This window comes from Pipistrellus kuhlii, unplaced genomic scaffold (genome assembly GCF_014108245.1).
Source record: "Pipistrellus kuhlii isolate mPipKuh1 unplaced genomic scaffold, mPipKuh1.p scaffold_m20_p_16, whole genome shotgun sequence".
In the NCBI taxonomy this organism is placed as follows: Eukaryota; Metazoa; Chordata; class Mammalia; order Chiroptera; family Vespertilionidae; genus Pipistrellus; species Pipistrellus kuhlii.
In genome coordinates this window covers 7,802,101-7,822,931 of record NW_023425471.1, presented here as the reverse complement: position 1 = coordinate 7,822,931, position 20,831 = coordinate 7,802,101, and the positions used below count along the sequence as shown (strand labels likewise).

General features: G+C 41.2%; 2 protein-coding genes across 2 annotated transcripts in view; both read right to left on the bottom strand.

Moving 5' to 3' along the window:
• Window positions 1-20,831, bottom strand: part of MBTPS2 (membrane bound transcription factor peptidase, site 2) — a 61,269-nt gene that overhangs the window by 22,834 nt on the left and 17,604 nt on the right. Inside the window, exons 4-6 of the mRNA XM_036439612.2 lie at window positions 14,578-14,681; window positions 11,801-11,928; window positions 922-1,040 (exon numbers count right to left, since the gene is read on the bottom strand). Coding sequence (XP_036295505.1) covers window positions 922-1,040; window positions 11,801-11,928; window positions 14,578-14,681 — 351 coding nt within the window. The remainder of the gene's footprint in view (window positions 1-921; window positions 1,041-11,800; window positions 11,929-14,577; window positions 14,682-20,831) is intronic.
• Window positions 6,882-9,190, bottom strand: YY2 (YY2 transcription factor). The gene has a single exon (XM_045582440.1). It carries the CDS (start codon window positions 9,188-9,190, stop codon window positions 7,292-7,294), a length of 1,899 nt encoding a protein of 632 aa, XP_045438396.1. The 3' UTR covers window positions 6,882-7,291.

Below are 20,831 nucleotides of genomic sequence, written 5' to 3'. Positions count from 1 at the left end.
ATTTTTTGCAACTGAAAAAACAAAAACCCATTTGCCAACCGTTAAGGTTAAACTAGTAGTTTTTGGTAAACTGCTCATTATTTTTTTTGTGTGAAAGTAGTCATCAAAATGCCTTCATTTTCCTGTCTTCTGTGGATGAAATTGTAAAAATCCTTATTTGAACACAGTTCCAAACATGCAGATGATACTGTCAGCACAATGAATATGTGAGCCAGTTGCCCAGGATGGCAATTTCCCTCTTCCCTAAGTCTGAATAGAAGACTCCATGCTACCTCAGTAGTTATTAAATAAGGCCATAAAATACAGAATTGAAGACCTAAACTCCCGTGAAATGTTCTGGCAAGCTAGCTAGCCTAGGTTTCAAATGACAAGAGACCTTTTACCCAAAAAACAGAATGATAAAAATAAAACAGTAAAAGTAAAGGACATATTTTATCAACAAATGACAGGTAGAGAATCTTTATACAATCTTTGTAACTCAGAACAGAAACAATTTTTAGTGTTTCTAGAAAGATAACGTATTCCACAAAACCGTCTGTTCAATTTGAAAGGATTGGCAATGATTTCTCCAGGAGAGACGGAGCATTCTGTCTCTGAAGAGAACCTTGTTTTAGAGAGAGAACGGAGGGAGGGGGAAGTGACAGAGAGAAACACGTGTGTTAGAGAAACATCAACAGGTTGCCTCCAGCATACGCCCGGACCGGGGCTGGGGATTGAGCCTGCAACCAAGAACCAAAGTACGTGCCCTCGACTGGAATCAAACAGGGAACCCTTCAGTCTGCAGGCTGACACTCTACCCACTAAGCCATACTGGCTAGAGCTATGAGAAGTTGATTAAAAAAGCACCTGACATAAAATTGTTACATCACAAAATCCGGTTAAAAAAAAAAAAAAAAAAAGCCCAAGTAATCCATGATTTACCTCCGCAACTTCAGTGATAAGCACCCCAACTCCAGTGTAGTAAAAGGGCAAGAGGATCACAGGGAGGAGGACAAGAGCTAAAATACCCAAGAGCGCAAGGACAAAATTATGCCAGATACCTGAAACGAGAGAAAAAAGGAATAAGCGGAACCAGGGGCAGGAGGGACACAGGTATTGTACTTGGACTCATTAACACCTGGGCTTACGTAACCAGAAGAACAGCTTCTTGTAACAGATCTACTTATTGGTAGAGTAGACGGATGTTCAGTTAGACGTCTCTTCCAGTTCGTATATCAAAATGTAAAATAAGCATGTTAATACCATATTAAAAAGACCACATGCTAATATGATTTCACACCAATAAAATATACATCCTATTATACCTGATGTACATATATATATAACACAAACAGAATATCTACTATTTATTAAAGCCTCTTTTCAGAAAATGTATATATTAGTAATGTAAACATACTTGTGATATTTTAAAAATATATATTTTTTGATTTCAGAAAGGGAGGGAGAGGAAAAAAGAGGGAGAGAGAGAAACATAAATGATGAGAAAGAATCATTGATCGGTTGCCTCCTGCATGCCCCACACTGGGGATTGAACCCACAACCCAGGCATGTGCCCTGACAGGGAATCCAGCTGTCACCTCCTGGTTCATAGGTCGACGCTAACCACTGAGCCACGCTGGAGCGGCTCATACCTGTGATCTTTGAAAAAAATGTTAAACTATCCACATAAAAGCTAAGATGGAATAAACATTCCTGCTGAACTGGGGTATGGAAATCCAAGTGGTATTTGGAAAAAGAGATTGTTTTAAGAATAAAACTATTACGGAGAATATTACTGACGGGCCAAATAGAGTATGTATCTACCATCATGTCACAGGCTATAATAAGGTGACCAGACGTCCCGATTTTAAACAATCTGTCCCACGGCGTTTTAAAAAAGTCCCGATTTTTGGAAAGAATCTTTAAAAAAACTGGGACTTTTTTTTGAAAATGCCGCGGGACTCGGGACAAATTGTTCAAAATCGGGACGGTCCCGCCAAAAGCGGGATGTCTGGTCACCTTAGACTATAACTACCTCCAGCATATATAGAGATGGTTGGCTAAACCGAGTGGAGTGCTGGAGTCTGTTCCTACCAGCCTGCCACAGACAACTATGTGCATCCCTTCCCAATGAGGGACTTCAGGCAGGCACCTTGAACCGAGGACCGCACATTGACATGACGTAAACCAGCAGAAGCTACATACCAGAGCTCCCTCCCCTCCCCTTCAGAGCCAGGTGCTAACATACACTAGCACCCGGCTAGGTAACCCCTCCCTCCACACCTATCCTTCACTTCTGCTGGTTTTTGTCATAGCACGCTGAGGAGCATGATTGCTAGTGGAGCAAGTCTGTCCTTCACATTACAGGATATTTAGCATTCCTGTCTCCATCCTTTAAATACCGTTATTACTCCCCTGTCAGACAGCCAATGAATACCTTCCCCCCACACATTCCAAGCATTCTCAGGAGGGTGATCGCATGGTAGTAAAGAACCAATATTCTGTAATGACAGAATGTAATCTAAAGACATTTCCCAGACTCTCAGGAAGTTGAGTATCCTTATAGGACTGTTGCGCCCAAGAGGATCAGAGTGGAAACTATGGGAATATCCCTGTCCTACTGGCTGGAATACAGACATAAGAGGGAGCTAAACCTGAGTCCATAACAGCAGAGCTAATAAGACAGAAAAGGCCCGAATCCCTCAAATTACAAAATTATCATATCAGCTGTGATTTACTTACATTTGGAATGTTTTATGGGAGTTTAAACCCGTTATTTTTAGTTATTACAGCTGCCAGGTACCTAGCTAACATGTGTTTACTTCATTCACACTGTAAGATGCCCCCCCCCCTTTTTAAAATATATTTTATTCATTTTTTTACAGAGAAGAAGAGAGAAAGATAGAGAGTTAGAAACATCAATGAGAGAGAATCATGGATCAGCTGCCTCTTGCACACCCCCTACTGGGGATGTGCCCGCAACCAAGGTACATGCACTTGACCGGAATCGAACCTGGGACCTTTCAGTCCGCAGACCGACGCTCTTTCCACTGAGCTAAACCTGTTTCGACCCCCCTTTTATAAAAATACATTTTATTGATTTTTTTACAGAGAGGAACGAAGAGGGATAGAGAGTTAGAAACATCGATCAGCTGCCTCCTACACACCCCTTACTGGGGATGTGCGTGCAACCAAGGTACGTGCCCTTTGACTAGAATCAAACCCGGGACCTCTCAGTCCGCAGGCTGACGCTCTATCCACTGAGCCAAACCTGTTTCGGCTCCCCCCTTTTTTGAGTGTTATAAGCTAAGAAGACAGAAAAGGCCTGAGCTGCCCATATCATATTGTAGAATTATCATATAAGCGCTGAGCTACTTAAAAGATCTGGAATGTTTTATGAGAGTTTAAGCCTGCTATTTTTGGTTATTACAGCAGCCAGACACCTAGCTAATGTGTTCACACACCATATTCACTTTGTAAGATGGATCCCCTCCCCCTTTATGAATGCTTTAAGTTGTTACATTCTAAGAATACCCAGAGCGTCTAGTCCAGGACACGAGTAAACAATATTTTCTGATCTATCACAGTTCTTTTAAAAACTACCTTTGCTTTTTCATTTATCAATTTTGGACTTTTCCCTTATCTGCACATTCATAGCTATCCCATTTCTTATCCACCACAGAGTAACCCATTTTTTAAAACATACTGACTTATAAGGTTCCCTACTAACTTTTTTCCCCCTACTTTTTCACACAATGCTTCAACAGCTTTGCTAATATTATTATGTACCTAATTAAATATGCATCTGTGAGGGTATGGAAAATTACACAGAAATGAAATTGTTGGGTCAAAAAATATGTGCATTAAAGTCGATCTCCAATGAGTTTGTATTAATTTATGTTCTCGTAACTGGCATTTTCCCACTTTCGAAACATCACCAAATGCTATCATAATTTTAGACTTTGCCATCTGCTAGGTGAAAAGTAAAATCTTTGCTCTAATTTCTATTTTTTTTTTTTTAATCCTCACCGGAGGATAACTTCCCATTGATTTTTAGAGAGAGTGAAAGAGAGAGGGAAAAACAGAAATATCGATGTGAGAGAAACATCAATTGCTTGCCTCCTGCACAAGCCACAATCAGGGCCCGGGCTGGGAAGGAGCCTGAACTGAGATATGTGCCCTGGACAGGACTCGAACCTGGGACCCTTCACTCTATCCACTAAGCCAGTGGTCGGCAAACTGAGGCTCTCGAGCCACATGTGGCTCGCCAGCCACGGTTTGCCGCTGTTGACTGAGTTTGCTAGGGAAAAACACTTAAAAAACATTTTAATAATGTACTGTCTTTAACCTGAAGTCAAAACTTCTGGGTAAGGATAATGCCTTAGCAGTGGTTGGCAGACTCATTAGTCAACAGAGCAGCCAGTTGGCCGACCGCTGCACTAAGCCAAAACAGCTAGAACTTAATTTCTAGTTCTTTAATTATGCGTGACTTATAGTATTTTCATGTTTGTTAAAAGGCTATTTCTATTTCCTTTGTCTGAGAACTACATCCATTCCCTATTTACATTTTTTGACTTGGTTTGTGTTTTTATTTTAAACTAATTTATATATAGTATTGTTTGCAGTGTATATATTAAGAAATTTGGCCTTTTGTAAGAGGCATTTAAATTTTTTCATCCCGGGTATTGTTTGGCTTGGTTTATAGGTTGCCTATGCAGACATCTTATTATATTTTTAAAAATATGTATTTTTATTGATTTCAGAGATGAAGGGAGAGGGAGAGAGAGACAGAAACATAAATGGGAGAGAATCATCTATCGGCTGCCTCCTGCATGCCCTCGCTGGAGATCGAGCCCACAACCCGGCATGCCCCCCTACCGGAATTGAACCCGGGATCCCCCGCCAACTCCACAGGTCGAGGCTCCATCCACTGAGCCAAACCAGCTAAGGTACAGACATTTTAAATGTTGGTGTGGTCAAATTGCTCCTTTGTACTAAGCCTTTCCCAGTTCAATATTATAGAAGATATCTGTGTTTTCTTGTATTACTTTCATAGCGTCATTTAAAAAACACAATCGAAACAAACCAACCGAAAAAAACACTAATTCTCTGACACACTGAAATTTACTCTAATGAAACTAATTTTGGAATCCCGCTATAACCCAGCACTCACCAAGATGCAAGTCCCAACACAATTCCACAAAATACTCCATTCCCACTGATTAGCTTTATGATCATTACCATGCACTAAATTCAGCTCTTCCTTCCAATCCAGGATGAAAAAGTCTACCAGGATTACCCAGATGCTGGCATCCTCATTAACTCTCCCTCAGAACAAATCAGGGGCTAATTCAGCAGCTAATTTCCTGATTATTTTGGCAACCTCCTCTCTCTGGACAGGGACCCCTCTCGAGTCCCAATTTGCCCATAATGGTTAAGAAACAACAACGGTGGTTGAAAACATGCATTTCCTTTATTTAAACAACCTCTTATCCATTAATATTTACAAGTACATGAAAGGAATCCATAACAACTTAACTTTCTCTAAAGCAGGTTTTCTTACTATTGGCATTTTGGGGCAGATAACTCCTTATGCACTGCAGGATGTTTAGCTTCTACTCCCCAGATGCCAGTAGCATCCTTCCTATTTTCTAACTACAGTATTTATACAGGCAAGTTTTTTTCCTCTTTATTTAGAACTGGTATTTCACTTTTGCCTTTTCTACTACATAAGCTATACCTATCAAATATTTAAGAAGTCAATGTACAAACAATACAACTACTATTGAGCAGCACTTTCTAAGAGAAGCAAAGAAACTACACTAAATGATACTACTTGGCAGTATTAGGAATAAAATGACTAAAATGGGTTTAAATTGACTAAAACTATTAATCACATCTAATATTCAATACTACATATACATCATTCATGCAGCTAAAAGATAGTTATGCAAACTACGTTAATACAAAAGAATACAACCAAGATTAAGATAGCAAATAAAACCTATATAGCCTATTTTTAAACAAATAAAACCTACATGGCCTATTTTTAAACAAATAAAACCTATACAGCCTATTTTTAAACAAATAAAACCTACATAGCCTATTTTTAAACAAATAAAACCTATACAGCCTATTTTTAAACAAATAAAACCTATAGCCTATTTTTAAACAAATAAAACCTATACAGCCTATTTTTAAACAAATAAAACCTACATAGCCTATTTTTAAACAAATAAAACCTATACAGCCTATTTTTAAACAAATAAAACCTATAGCCTATTTTTAAACAAATAAAACCTATACAGCCTATTTTTAAACAAATAAAACCTATATAGCCTATTTTTAAACAAATAAAACCTACATAGCCCTCCTTCAAGCCTCTCTCATGTCTTCTTCACCAATCCTGTGGCCAAGTTATTGGACTGACAGGATGCCCTATGTTTTATTCCAATTGGAACTCCGAACTCTCCAACATGAGGCATCCACTTTCACCTGCTCCTGCCCTGTATTGATCCTTCCTTTTAGCTCTTATATTTTCGGTCCATCCCATGGGATTGGGAGTCTGGGAGTCAACGCCTTTTTATCCTTCAATAAAGTTTCTAAAGTGTCTGTAAAAAAACCCAAAAAAACCTACATAGCCTATTTTTAAACAAATAAAACCTATTAGCCTATTTTTAAACAAATAAAACCTATACAGCCTATTTTAAAACAAATAAAACCTATACAGCCTATTTTAAAACAAATAAAACCTATACAGCCTATTTTTAAAGAAATAAAACCTACATAGCCTATTTTTAAACAAATAAAACCTACATAGCCTATTTTTAAATAAGAAAATATAAGAAAGTACACGCATGACGGACGATTCACTCTCATCAACAAAATCCACCGTAAGCAAAGTTATCGACATCCAAAAAAATCCAAATCACCACACGTAAAATTATTAAACATATTCCCAAAAGCATAAACACGAGCATTTGGAAAAGACAGAACTTTAACAAAAGTCCCATTGTGAGCTCAGTCTCATAAAAAGTCTTTTGATGAATTAACGAAAGTCTACGCATTATCCTTTTGGAGGAATCAAACTTGACGAAACAGCATGCTTTTCGAATGACACTACAGAACATCATCGTACCTACAGCTGAACCTTTTTAACGTTAAACTTCTATTTTTCCTACTCTATCCGAACGTGACATCTTAACAGCGTAATCTTAGCCTTTGTACCCTTTGAATTTTTCTAAACGCATCTAGGAACACCTGGCCCCCGGGTCGCTCGGGAGCCAGCGAGGAGCTGTCTCCGTGTCCCCGGCTAGCCTTTCTTCTTGGTGTGCGTCAGGATGTGGGACTTGAGGTTGGTGGACTGCGCGAACTTCTTGTCGCAGCCCTCGAAGGGGCAGACGTAGGGCCGGTCGCCGGTGTGGATGCGCACGTGGGTGCGGAGGTTGAAATCGAGCGAGAAGCACTTGCCGCAGCCCTCGAACGTGCACCGGTAGGGCTTCTCGCCCGAATGCACGAGCTGGTGCCGCCGCAGCTTGGAGCTTTCCACGAAGCCCTTGCCGCACTCGGCGCAGATGTGGCCCTTGGGGCCGTGCGTGTGCAGGTGCTTCCTCATGGACGCCGTATCCCGGAACATCTTGCTGCAGCCTCTCTGCAGGCAGGCCACGGTTCTCGGGATGTCATCCAGGGGCCTTCTGGGCTTCATTCTGGTAAACTCGGCCAGCTGGACGGGATCGGACAAGTCAATGCCGGGTAGGCCGCCCGGGGGGAGTTTCTTCCCCGTCATGTACTCGGAGTAATCGGGAGAGAGGCTCGGCGGGCTCGCCGCGCTCTGCTTTTCCTCGGCCTCGTCTCCTTCGGCCGCGTCTCCTTCGGCCGCGTCTCCTTCGCCTACGGGAGACCACATGGCGACGGAGAACTCGCCCTCCAGGGTGCGGATCCGCACCCGCTTCTGCTCCCACTTCCTGCCGCCGCCCTCGGAGCCGCCGCCCGCTGCCCCGGCCGCGCCCTTGGCGGGACGCTTCTTACCTTGGCCGCCGGCTCTGTCAGTGCGGCGGCCGGCGGCGCTCGGCGGGCTGTGGCTGCGCTTTTTGGGCTTTTCGTCGTGGCCGCTGAGCTTCTGGACCTTCTTGCCGGCCGGGGCGGCGGAGGCTGACAGGGAAGCCAGAGTCCGCTGGAAGCAGACATAGTCCTCGTCCTCGTCGTCGTCGTCGTCGGAGGAGGACGAGGACGACGAGGATGTTGAGGACGACGAGGACGAGGACGACGACGATGATGATGATGACGACGACGACGACGACGACGACTCCTCTTCCTCCTCCTCGTCGTCGTCGTCCTCCTCCAAGACCAGCGGCGGCACCGGTACCTCATGGCAGCTAGCCTGCTCGTCGTCGTCGGAGCCGGAGTAGCCCACCACCTCCTCGCGGGTCTGCACCTCGACCTGGTCCCCTTCGTCGGCGTTCGCCACGAGCGGCTGCAGCGCGATCAGAGGGGAGCTGTGGTGGCCGCCGTGGACCCAGTTGCCGCTGAAATCGGGAATCGCGACGGTTTCCATCGCTGCGGGCTGCGCGGGGATGTTCTCCACGGCCATATTCTCCACAGCCCAATCCCCCACGACGATATTCTCCACAGCGATGTTCTCTGTGGCCATGTTCTCCACAGCGACGTTCTCGGCAGCGATGTTCTCTGTGGCCATGTTCTCCACAGCAATGTCCTCCATGGCCAGGTTCTCTAGGGCGATGTGTTCCAGAGGGATGTTCTCCACGGAGATGTTCTCCAGAGGGATTGCCTCCAAAGAGATGCTACTCAGGTCGAAATTCTCCAAAGAGATATTGTCCAGGGTGAGACCGTCCAGGGAGAGGCCCTCCAGGTGGACCCGGTGCATTTCCAGATACTTGGCAGCTTCCTCCACGTCCTCGCGGGTGATATAGATGAAGTTATTGGAAGCCATGGCTGGGCGCCCTGAAGAGGCTTTCGCTGAGGCGGCGGCTTTCGCTGAGGCGGCGGCGGAGGCGGCGCGGCAGGCGGCGGTGAAGCTGAGGAGGAGGAGCGCGAAGCTGAGGAGGAGGAGGAGCGCGGCGCGGCTCCGAGCGGCAAAAGGCGCGAAGAGCAGGGGACGCGCGGTTTTAGGCATTAGACGCAGGGGATTCTGGGCATCCTGGTACCCAGCGCATGCGCGTCCCGTCACCCTGGAAGCACCCGGCCGGCGCATGCGTGCAGTCTGCGGTCGCCGCTCGCTCGTTCCGGTACGAGACGCCTCCGGCCCCTTCGCTCTGCCGACCCGCTATTGCTGCTTCGATATTAATTCTCTAACCAGGTACTTTAATATTTCTATATTTCACTTCCGTTTATTTTATCCATCTGTCTCCTCGGTGTATAACACTATGGGGGGGCTTTTTAATATTTATACTCTTTTTTTCCCCTCTTAATTGCACGGACCCACACTTTATAGATCGTTTGATAGTATTCGTGATAGTTGACCGTGGGATTGCTTGTCTTGTCCTTTAAATAGGAATGCCAACGTGACCAGACGTCCCGATTTTTATCAATTTGTCCCGCGGCGTTTAAAAAAGTCCCGATTTTGGGGAAGAATCTTTTAAATCTTTCGGATTTTTTTTTAAAACGCCGCGGGACGCGGGACAAGTTGTTAAAAATAGAGACGAGACTGTCCCGCCAAAAGCGGGACCTCTGGTCACCTTATTCTAAGTGCTATCTCATTAGGAAGCACCCAGCTATTTCTACTCTTAGTAAAGATTTTTGGGTTTTAGCCATTAATAGATACTGGATTTTATTAAAGGTTTCAATATCTGCTGCGAATGAGGATTCCCCTCCCCCTTAATGTTTAATAGCGATTCCCACATTCAAATAGACTAATATTAAACTATCCTTGCTTTGTTTAGATATATCATGCGATTGCAGATATTTTTGATGCTTTTATCTGAGTTATATTGGCTTAAGAAAAAATCTTAGTTTTTCTATGTGCTCTGGAAAGTTTATACTAAATTGGAATTAAAAAGAAAAATCGTTTCCTGCAAGATTTGAAAGAATTCCACCTATGAAACTTTCAGAGGCATCCTTCCTCAACTTTCTTAATTTCTCCCATTGTAATTAACCTGTGTATATACTTTTTTCCTCTCTTCTGTGGGCTTTATTTAGACTATTATTTTCTTAGTAACTATCCAGGATTTTGAAAATTTCTTTACAGAGATGAACAAAGAACATTTTTATAATTGTTCTAATTTTCTATCAGCTGTCATTCCCCAATCTGACTGCTAACTCTGTCTATAGAAGCTTTCTCCCATTGTTTAATCTTTTTCTCCTTCAAAGAACTAATGCGTGGACTTAACAGTTATAGTTTTTTATTTTTTCCAATTTCTATTTTCAAATTATTATTTTCTGCCTATATCCTTACAAATTATAATAATTTCTGAACTATTTTATAGTTTCTCCTCTTCTTCAGTTGCTTATCTGATTTACTTTCACTTATTTCATAACTACCTAAGGCAATGAATTTTCCTTTTAAATGTACTGCAATTATTGTTTTGAATAAAAATGGACAATTTTTATATACTAAGAGCATTTAAAAATAAATTATGGTACAGATTTTGACATAATTATTTTTTTTCTTATTAACAGCTTTTATGATCAGACTTTTTCATATCTATGTGCCAAATATTAAGAGGTAGGAGTCTCGTTTGTTACACCTGTTTTTATCTTTGTGCTTTCTCCATTTTCGTTTTGATGGTTTGTTACTTGGTACAGTAAGATTTACAGCAATTACATTTTCATTGTGGATTATACTCCATATGATTAAGCGCTCCTGTCTCATTTAAGGCTTTAGTCATATTTTCTACTCACATGGTATTTTCTTTTTGTTTTTATTGATTTTAGAGAGGAAGGGAGAGGGATAGAGATAGAAACATCAATGATGAGAGAGAATCATTGATCAGCTGCCTCCTGCACACCCCCCACCAGGTATGGAGCCCGCAACCCAGGCATGTGCCTTTGGCTGGAATTGAACCCGGGACCCTTCAGTCCACAGGCTGACGCTCCATCCACTGAGCCAAACCAGCTAGGGTCACATGGTATTTTCTATTCAACTCAGTGTACTTTGTCTTTTTAAAATTATGTTGGTTTTAGTTATGTTTTTTAAAGAAAACATTTTTATTGATTTCAGAGAGGAAGGAGGAGAGGGGAAGAGGGGGAGGGAGAGGGAGAGGGAGAAGAAAAGAGGGAGAAAGGGGTGGAGAGAGAGAGAGAGAGAGAGAGAGAGAGAGAAGAGAGAGAGATCAATTATGAGAGAGAATCACTGACTGGCTGCCTCCTGCACATCCTCTTACTGGGGATGGAGCCCACAACCTGGGCATGTGTCCTTGTCCATAATCGAACCCGGAACCCCCCAGTCCGCAGGCCGACACCCTATCCACTGAGCCAAAACAGCTAGAGCAGTGGTCGGCAAACTGTGGCTCGCGAGCCACATGCAGCTCATGAGCTGCAGATTGCTGCTCTGTTGACTAATGAGTTTGCTGACCATTGCCTTAGGGAAAAACACTTAAAAAAACATTTTGATAATGTACTAATGTCTTTAACCTGAAGCCAAAACTTCTGAGTAAGGGTAATGCCTTACACAGTGGTCGGCAAACTCATTAGTCCATATGCGGCTCTTGAGCCGCAGTTTGCAGACTACTGCGCTAGGGCTTGTTCTACTACTTTTGACTGAGATTCTTATAAACTGAATTTAAATGCTTTCATTTGTGATTTGAGTATTTTCCATAAAACCACTAACAACACATAAAGAATAAAAAAAATTTAAATCTGTTACCTGCACAAAATATCCTTAGCTGCTGGACCGGTGATATAAGTTGCAAATGAGTGGTAAACAGATCAACAAATGCTCCAGGATAAATAATGAAGAGGAAAATTCCAAAGCCATTAAATCGAACTTGTTCTCTAAGAAATTACATAAGAAAAAGAAATTTAGCACTAGTATTCACTTGTAAAATAATTAATGTATGTAATTTTAGTACTTCCCACTATAGTTCAGATTCTTATAGAAAAACAAGACTCTCTGGACAGTCAAAAAGTTATGCCTACATATATGATTATCAAGCTATCATTTATCTACATCTCATAATTTTACAATAACATACATATTTGGTCATTGATGAAATTACATTTTATAAAACGGCATTCTGAAATATAGACTTTTAACTTGAAAATTCTTAGAAATCAATATGCTGAACAAATAGCTTAAAATTAGTCATATATATATATATAGTTTAATATTTCTATGAGAAACTAAATAAAAAACATTTTTATGGCCAAAACCGGTTTGGCTCAGTAGTAGAGCGTCGGTCTGCGGACTGGAAGGTCCCAGGTTCGATTCCGGTCAGGGGCATGTACCTTGGTTGCGGGCACATCCCCAGTAGGGGGTGTGCAAGAGGCAGCTGGTCGATGTTTCTCTCTCATCAACGTTTCTAGCTCTCTATCTCTCTCCCTTCCTCTCTGTGAAAAGTCAATAAAATATATTTTAAAAAAATAAATAAATAAAATAAAATAAAATATATTAAAAAAAAAAAAAAAAAAAAAGGGTGAGTCCCTGCTTTCATGCTGGCAGGTGTGGTCAGGGAACTGAGTCATCATGTTTTAAAAAAAAAAAATTTATGGTTTAGTCTGAATTATTTACAGAAGACACAGTAGAAAATATAATTCAAGTACATTATCTAAATATTCATATTTGTCTTAGCTTTTATATTATTATTATTCTGTTAATCCTCACCTGATATTTTTTTTATTGATTTTTAGGAGTAGAAGGGAGGTGGAGAGACAGAGAGAAAGAAACATCTATGCCAGAGAGACATATTGATTGGTTGCCTCCCACACACGCCCCAACCAAGTCCGAGGAATGAGCCTACAACCAAGGTATGTGCCTGTCCTTGATCAGAATCAGAACCCGGGACCCTTCAGTATGTGGGCTGACAGTCTATCCACTGAGCCGAACTTGCTAGGGCTGTCTCTGCTATTATAAATTAAGGTAGAGGTTTATCTAAGTTTATTCATGTTAAACTAAGTACTGTTAAAAATGTATTATGCTCAGACTTTCCTTAGGAGAACTATATATCAATTCATCCTCTAAAAATGGAATTCTACTTAGCCTCATAAGACCAAATAGTTACTCTGAAAAAAGCATTATCTAAATACACTGTGCTATCACTTAGTACTAAATATATCAGAGGACTGTATAATTCACTTTATCTTGGCAGTTGTGATTTTATTTTAAAAAAAAATTAACCACATTATACTGTGAATTATTAAACTGTTAATAACAATGCTTTTATATGTAAAACCCTAAGGGCTGCAAGGCTAAAAAATGTGGAAGCAAAGGTGAAAGAGATTTTTAGTTTTTTTTAAATATATTTTATTGATTTTTTACAGAGAGGAAGGGAGAAGAAGAGGGACAGAGAGCTAGAAACATCGATGAGAGAGAAACATCGACCAGCTGCCTCCTGCATACCCCCTAACAGGATGTGCCCACAACCAATGTACATGCCCTTGACCGGAATCGAACCTGGGACCTTTCAGTCTGCAGGCTGATGCTCTATCCACTGAGCCAAACCGGTGTTGGTGAAAGAGATTTTTAAAAAGGTAGCCACCCACTTAAACCACTACACAGCACATCTGTGTGGCAGTATGTGCTCTGTGACAATGAGGATTATTGCCAATCTATAGACTCTTGTTCATAAGCAAGTGGAAAGTAATAAGAAGTGATTAAATCTTCTCCTCAAAAACCTTTAACCAGGTCTATATACCGAAGGGAGTATTTTAATACGTTTCTGTAAATACATCATTACAAAATAATTATTTTGTATTTTACTAAAAAATATTATTTACTAAATAAATTAAATGTATTAAATGTATTTAAAATGTATTAAACAACACATTCCCATTAGCATGTGTACTCCTTAGGCAGTAATTATCAGCGGGAGTGACTTGCCCATCATGATTTTATAGGTTTAGGAACCTTTAAAATAGCCAGCTATAATTACAATACATTTGGGTAGTCACAACAAAAGGAGGGCATGATACTTGAAGGAAGTCCTAGTTCTCATCCTCCCTTATCTTGTTTGGTGTTTTGATAGGCTGTGAAATTTGTTAACAAGCCCAGAGCTTGCTAATGTTCTTGCTCTAGTTAGCAGAGGCCAGGAGTTGAAGCAGGAAAGTATTTCAACTGATAAGCCAGAGAGAGTACTAAGAAGGCAATGCAAAGGTATCAGTCTGACCCAATGATGAACAGAAAGATTAGATTTCAGGATTAGATGAAAATCATGAAGCACCCTGAGGATAGAACTGTGCTGGTAGAGGGCAATGGACAGAAAGACCCGGATTATATTGTAGTTATACATACGATTAACGGAGCAGATTCATCACTATATAACTCTCCTCTGCGAAAGAGAGGCACCTCAAAATAATAATTACAGATATACACTGGGTAGCATGCACAGAAAGAAAATTATCAAATGTTAGCAGATTTTAGTAATAAAATCTCCGAAATGCAAGCTGCTTTGCATGTAGTAGGAATAAAAAGGTAAATAGCATTACCTAATGGCTGCTATCCCGTGTCCAATTTCATGTACGACACCGCTAATGAGGACTGCAGCGAAGAAATAGGTCAGTTGGTTGACGGGTAAATTTATACCGGGAACCTATAAATTTCATAGACACAATGATAAGCACACACTTGGATACCAAGAGAACATGATGTTCACTTTGTATTAAAAGCTTAAACTTCAAAGCTGATAGTTCTAAAAACTAAAAATAATGTGAATATCAATGGTTCATTTTTTTCATTTCTATCATAATAAAAGTAAAAACACCAGTCATTTTTTTTGAAGCAGGCCGCTTTTGAATTAAGCAAAATACCAATCTAAAGAGAACAGGAAACATCAGATTAAAAAGCTGAAACTTTAGCTTCCTGCAGTTTTCACCACCGGAAAGAATGAGAGAGCCTGGCAAAGTGCTAGGGGCCAGGGAGTGTGAAGTGACATTGCAGTCGGCTGGATGCCTGATGTGGGAATTCTTGTTACAGTTCCTAGTTCTTCCTCTGTTCCTCTTCAGTGTTTCCCAACGTGAGGTACGAGTACCCCCAGGGGCATGGGAAGAGTTTGGTGGGGGTACCCGTTGCACCGGAGTTTGGTGGGGATATGCACTGCACCGTGCTTAGCTGTGCCTAATTCTACGTTCTCATGAGTACGAGGGGTACTCGGTGTTACGAAAATTATAGAAGGGGTATACATATGTCAAAAGTTTGGGAAACACTGCATATTGTTATTGCAGGGTTCGAAGTACTTATGTGAATAATATAGGATATCATCACCCCCATCAGTGGATTTCCTTTTAGTATTCTCAAGTTATATGAGAGTTGTAAATTAAAGGTAGTGTAATAAAGCGCCTTGTTGGTGTAGGACTACTATACCCTCCATTACTTTGATTGCATCGGTTTGTCCAGTACATGGGTAGGAGCAAATATTGTATTAAAATTGTATTAAAATTGATATTCAATGCAGAAGGTATAGCATTTGGAACATTCATACATATTAAGGACCTGTGAAGAATGAGTTGTCTTGTGCCCTAACCGGCTTGGCTCAGTGACTAGATCGTCGGCCTGCAGACCAAAGGGTCCTGGGTTCGAATCCAGCAAGGGCATGAACCTTGGTTGCAGGCTCCTCCCGGCCTGGGCCCTGGTTGGGGCTCCTGCAGGAGGCAATCTATCAATGTGTTTCTCTCACATCGATGTTTCTCTCTGTCTTTCCCGCTTCCTTTCACTCTCCCTAAAATTCAATAGAAAAATATCCTCGGGTGAGGATTAACAACAACAAAAAGTTGCCTTTTTTTTTTTACAAAAAGTTGTCTTGCAAACATTTGCTCCTAAGATGTTGTATAGGTATTCAGCATTACATACACAAGGGAAGTTTGTGATTTAAAGGCTGCATGACAAATTATTTTATTTTTTAAAATATATATATTTTTTATTGATTTTTACAGAGAGGAAGGGAGAGGAGGAGCTAGAAACATTGATGAGAGAGAAACATCAATGAGCTGCCTCCTGCACACCCCCTTCAGGGGATGTACCCGAAACCAAGGTACATGCCCTTGACTGGAATCGAACATGGACCCTTCAGACCGCAGGCCGATGCTCTATCCACTGAGCCAAACCAGTTAGGGCTTATTTTATTTTTTAAACATACTTTTCATTGTTGATAGCATTACAGATATTTCCCATTTTCCCCTCCTTTACTGCCCTCTAAATTATTATTTTTTTAGATACCCAAGAATCTGCTCATAAGATAAATAATCACTCCCAAGTTATGTCAATTGTTGAGAGATTCTATAAATTAGGCTAAGTGGGGCCCTCCAGGGATTAATACTATACTGAGCTTCTATTTCTCACAGTCCAGGAGTTGGGACCCTGAAGGTATCCTTCTGGAGGAAATTCCTCCTTTCTATTAACTATTGTTTTAAATTAATAGACATAATAAAGTATGTCTAAAGCAGGAAAACATGAAAACTCAAAAGATAAAGAGAAGCCTTTAATCTTGTTCCCAGAACACAAAAACATTCTCAATGTTTTGATGCATGTCTATCTTTTCATATACACTTATTTTTTAAAATTGGGCTTTTATTATGAATACTAGAGCCCTGGTGCACGAAATTTGTGCACTGGTGGGAGTGGGGGGTTGCGGGGCGGGAAGGGGGTTCTCAGCCCGGCCTGTGCCCTGGCCCCATGATCGATCACCCACAGAAGGAGGCCCCGCCCACCTGCCGCAGCCTGCCAGCTGGTGGCCTGGGCCTCCCTCTGCAGGGCAATTGTGGGGTGATGGTGCTCCCCCTCCCCCCGCCCCCAGACCAATCGAATCGCACTGGCCTTGGCTGGCCTGGGACCAGTGCGTGTCACAGCATGGTTGTCCAGATAGTCATTTTGCTGTTCGGCTGTTTGGCCGGCTTACATATTACTCGGTTATTATTATAGATGGTTTTAAAATCTGACCCTTTCATTTAGTAGTTCCACAAAAATTTTCCCATGAGTATTTTCTGATTTAACATGTTTTTAGAGCTGCATTTTAACCTATGGAATAGATTGTTGGGCATTTAATTGTCTTTAAAAATTCTGCTTGTTTTGTTTTGTTTTGTTAATCCTCACCAGAGGATATTTTTCCATTGATTTATAGAGAAAGTGAAAGGGAAAGGGAGAGACAGAGAGAAACATCTATGTGAGAGAGATACATCCATTGGCTGCCTAATACACACAATGGGACGAGGGCCAGGGAACTTGCACCAAGGTACATGTCCTTGACGGGAATTGAACCCAGGACCATTCAGTCTGCAGGCTGATGCTTTCTATCCACTAAGCTAAACTGGCTAGGGCTAAGTTTCTACTCTCATAAACACTATCATAAACATAATTTGACACATATATCCAAATATTTTGGGGAGATAAATTATTAGACAAGCATGGTTGGTCAGGCTCCAGAGAAATATCACTTGAGTTAGACCAGTGGTCGGCAAACTGGGGCTTGCAAGCCACATTCGGCTCTTTGGCCTCTTGAGTGTGGCTCTTCCACAAAATACCACGGCCTGGCCAAAACCGGTTTTGCTCAGTGGACAGAGTGTTGGCCTGCGGACTGAAGAGTCCCAGGTTCGTTTCCGGTCAAGGGCATGTACCTTGGTTGCGGGCACATCCCCAGTTGGGGGTGTGTGCAGGAGGCAGCTGATTGATGATTCTCTCTCATCAATGTTTCTAATTCTCTATCCCTCTCTCTTCCTCTCTGTAAAAAATCAATAAAATATATTTAAAAACAAACAAACAACAACAAAAAATATTACAGCCTGGGCGAATCTATTTTGAAGAAGTGGCGTTAGAAGTTTAAATTTTAAAAATTTGGCTCTCAAAAGAAATTTCAATCATTGTACTGTTGATATTTGCCTCTGTTAACTAATGAGTTTGCCGACCACTGAGTTAAACAGTTTGCCTCTATCACTAAATAGCTAAGTGACCTGGAGAAAATTCAATTATTTCCCCACTTCAATTTCCTCATCTTTAAAATGGAAACAACCAAATTTAATAAGAGAGTAATTTTAAGGATTACATGAGATAATCCTTGTCCAATGTTTAAAATTATGCCTCACAGAAAGGGTAAACAAATGCTATTACACAAAATCTAAAGGACCTTCATACATACCAAACTGCTAACAGCAGACACTTCCATAACTTGGGCAAGCTCATTTTATTCAAATTGGCAATTTAAAAAAAATAATATATTTTATTGATTTTTTACAGAGAGGAAGGGAGAGGGAGAGAGAGCTAGAAACATCGATCAGTTGCCTCCCACATCCCCCCCACTGGGGATGTGCCTGCAACCAAGGTACATGCCCTTGACTGGAATTAAACATGGGACTTTTCAGTCCGCAGGCCAAAGCTCCATCCACTGAGCCAAACCGGTTTCTGCTCAAATCAGCAATTTGAGAGAAATACAAAGCATCCCGCCCTAGCCGGTCTGGCTCAGTGAATAGAGCATTGGCCTGCGGACCAAAAGGTTTCAAGTTTGATTCCAGTCAAGGGCACAAATCTCAGTTGTAGGCTCCTCCCCAGCCCAGGCCTTGGTTGGGGCACATGCAGGAGGCAACCACTCAATGTATTTCTCTTACATCGATGTTTCTCTCTGTCTTTCCTTCTCTTCTACTCTCCCTAAAAAAAAAAAAAAAAATCAATGAAAAAATATCCTTGGGTTAGGGGAAAAAAAAAAAAGAAAAAAGCATCTCATTGTTTTGATGTATATTTCATTATTAAAGCTGCACTTACCCCTACTTTTGACCCGATAGGTCTTTTGAGAGTAGCCTATTCATGATTTGCCTATTTTATTCTTTTAGAGTATTCATATTTTTCTTATTGATCTGTAAGATAACTTTGAATATTAATTATCAGTCCTCCCTAACACATCACAAATGTATTTACAAGTTTCTTTGCCGTTAGTTTTTTTAATATATAAAAATGTTATGTAATCAAATCTATTAATATTCCTGTTTTCTGCCATTAGTTTTATGGTTATGTCTTCCTTATTCTGTGTTCATATAAACAGAAACCGGTTTTTTTTTCTTTTCAAGATCTTTTATGATTTCATGTTTTAATTTTAATTCATTCAATTTTAGTTTATTTTTGTGTTCAACGGAGGAATTTCACTTTTTAAGTCCCCTTTAGTAACTGAAGAGGAGATTCAAACCATGCTGCATGGACAGCTTTCTAAATTCATTAGTAATTCCAAGTGTCTTTTCCTTAGTTTTCATAATTATCATTTTTGACGTATACATAAAATTTCACTGACAATCCCATAACTTATCCATTTGTATATTATATATTGTGGTTGTTTCCAGTTCTTCGTAGTAATAAATAATATTAGGGAAATACTACTTTTTAAAAAATATATATTTTATTTTTTGAGAGAGAATGGAAGGAAGGAAGACAGAGAAACATCGATGTGAGAGAGACACATCGATTGGTTGCCTCCAGCCAACACACTGACTAGGGATGGAGCCTACAACCAAGGTATGTGCCCTTGACTGGAATCAAACCTGGGACCCTTCAGTCCACCGCCTGATGCTCTATCCACTGAGCTACACCATCTAGGATGGGGAAAATACTACTTTTGATTAATGCTACTTTTCCCCTAAATTTAGACCACTTATGATGCTGATTATATAGTCCTCTTTACCCAGTCCCTACTCAACACCTCTTTTCAAGTACATCAGTGGATCTTTTTCTACATACCAGTTTCATTCCCATGTTGTGAGGCATCTTTCTGTTCGAATTAGTAGTTTCCTTTTCTCTGACCCCTTTCTAAATTTATGTACTGAAGATTAATTCTCAAACATTCCCACTATATCACAAAGTATCCTGGTTACTTTGCCTTTATGTCAAATAAATCAGTAGGCTTGATCTAATATAATAGGACAGCAGTTTTCAACTGGTGTGCTACAAGAATTTTTAAAACATGCAGTACCTGAGTATTTAATCAGGGGCACTGACCTCCTCCCTTAGATCGCCAAATAAAAAATGACAACAGCCGCCCTAGCCAGTTTGGCTCAGTCGATTGAGTGTTGGCCTGCGGACTGAAGGGTCCCGGGTTCGATTCCAGTTAAAGGCAGGTACCTCAGTTGCAGGCTGTATCCCCAGTCTTGGTTGAGGTACATGTGGGAGGCAACCAATCGATGTGTCTCTCTCACATTAATGTTTCTCTCTGTCTCTCCCCGACCCTTCCACTCTCCCTGAAAATCAATGGAAAAATATCCTCAGATGAGGATTAACAACAAAAAAAAATTACAACAGCCAACACAACAAAAGCTGCCTGGTGTGAATGCCTTGCCCTGAACCATATAAATAGGTCATCTTATTAGTCATGTCACATAATAATGTTGAGTCTGACTGGTTAATTCTTGGCATGAGAAATCCTATATAATAAAGAGTTAATATGCAAATTAATGCTCACACCCTTACAAGATGGCTGCCTATGACCAGGCCAGCAGGAGGATTAGTTAGAGGACCAAACACTGAACAAGCAGGCTGCATGGGTGACCTGGCCAGCAGGGGTAGTGAGGGATGAACACATGACCAGCAGTGGGCTGTGTGGGGCGACCAGGTCAGCAGGGGGGTGAGTGAGGTAGACCAAACAACTGAACAAGCAGGCTGTGTGGGGCAACCAGGCCGGCAAGGGGGTTAATGAGGTACGACCAAATGACTGAGCAGCAGGCTATGTGGGGCGACCAGGCCAGCAGGGGGGTTAGTGAGGTACGACCAAACAACT

Coding starts and splice junctions, on each gene's coding strand:
- YY2 (XM_045582440.1), bottom strand. CDS start 9,190: ATGCGCCGGCCGGGTGCTTCCAGGGTGACGGGACGCGCATGCGCTGGG.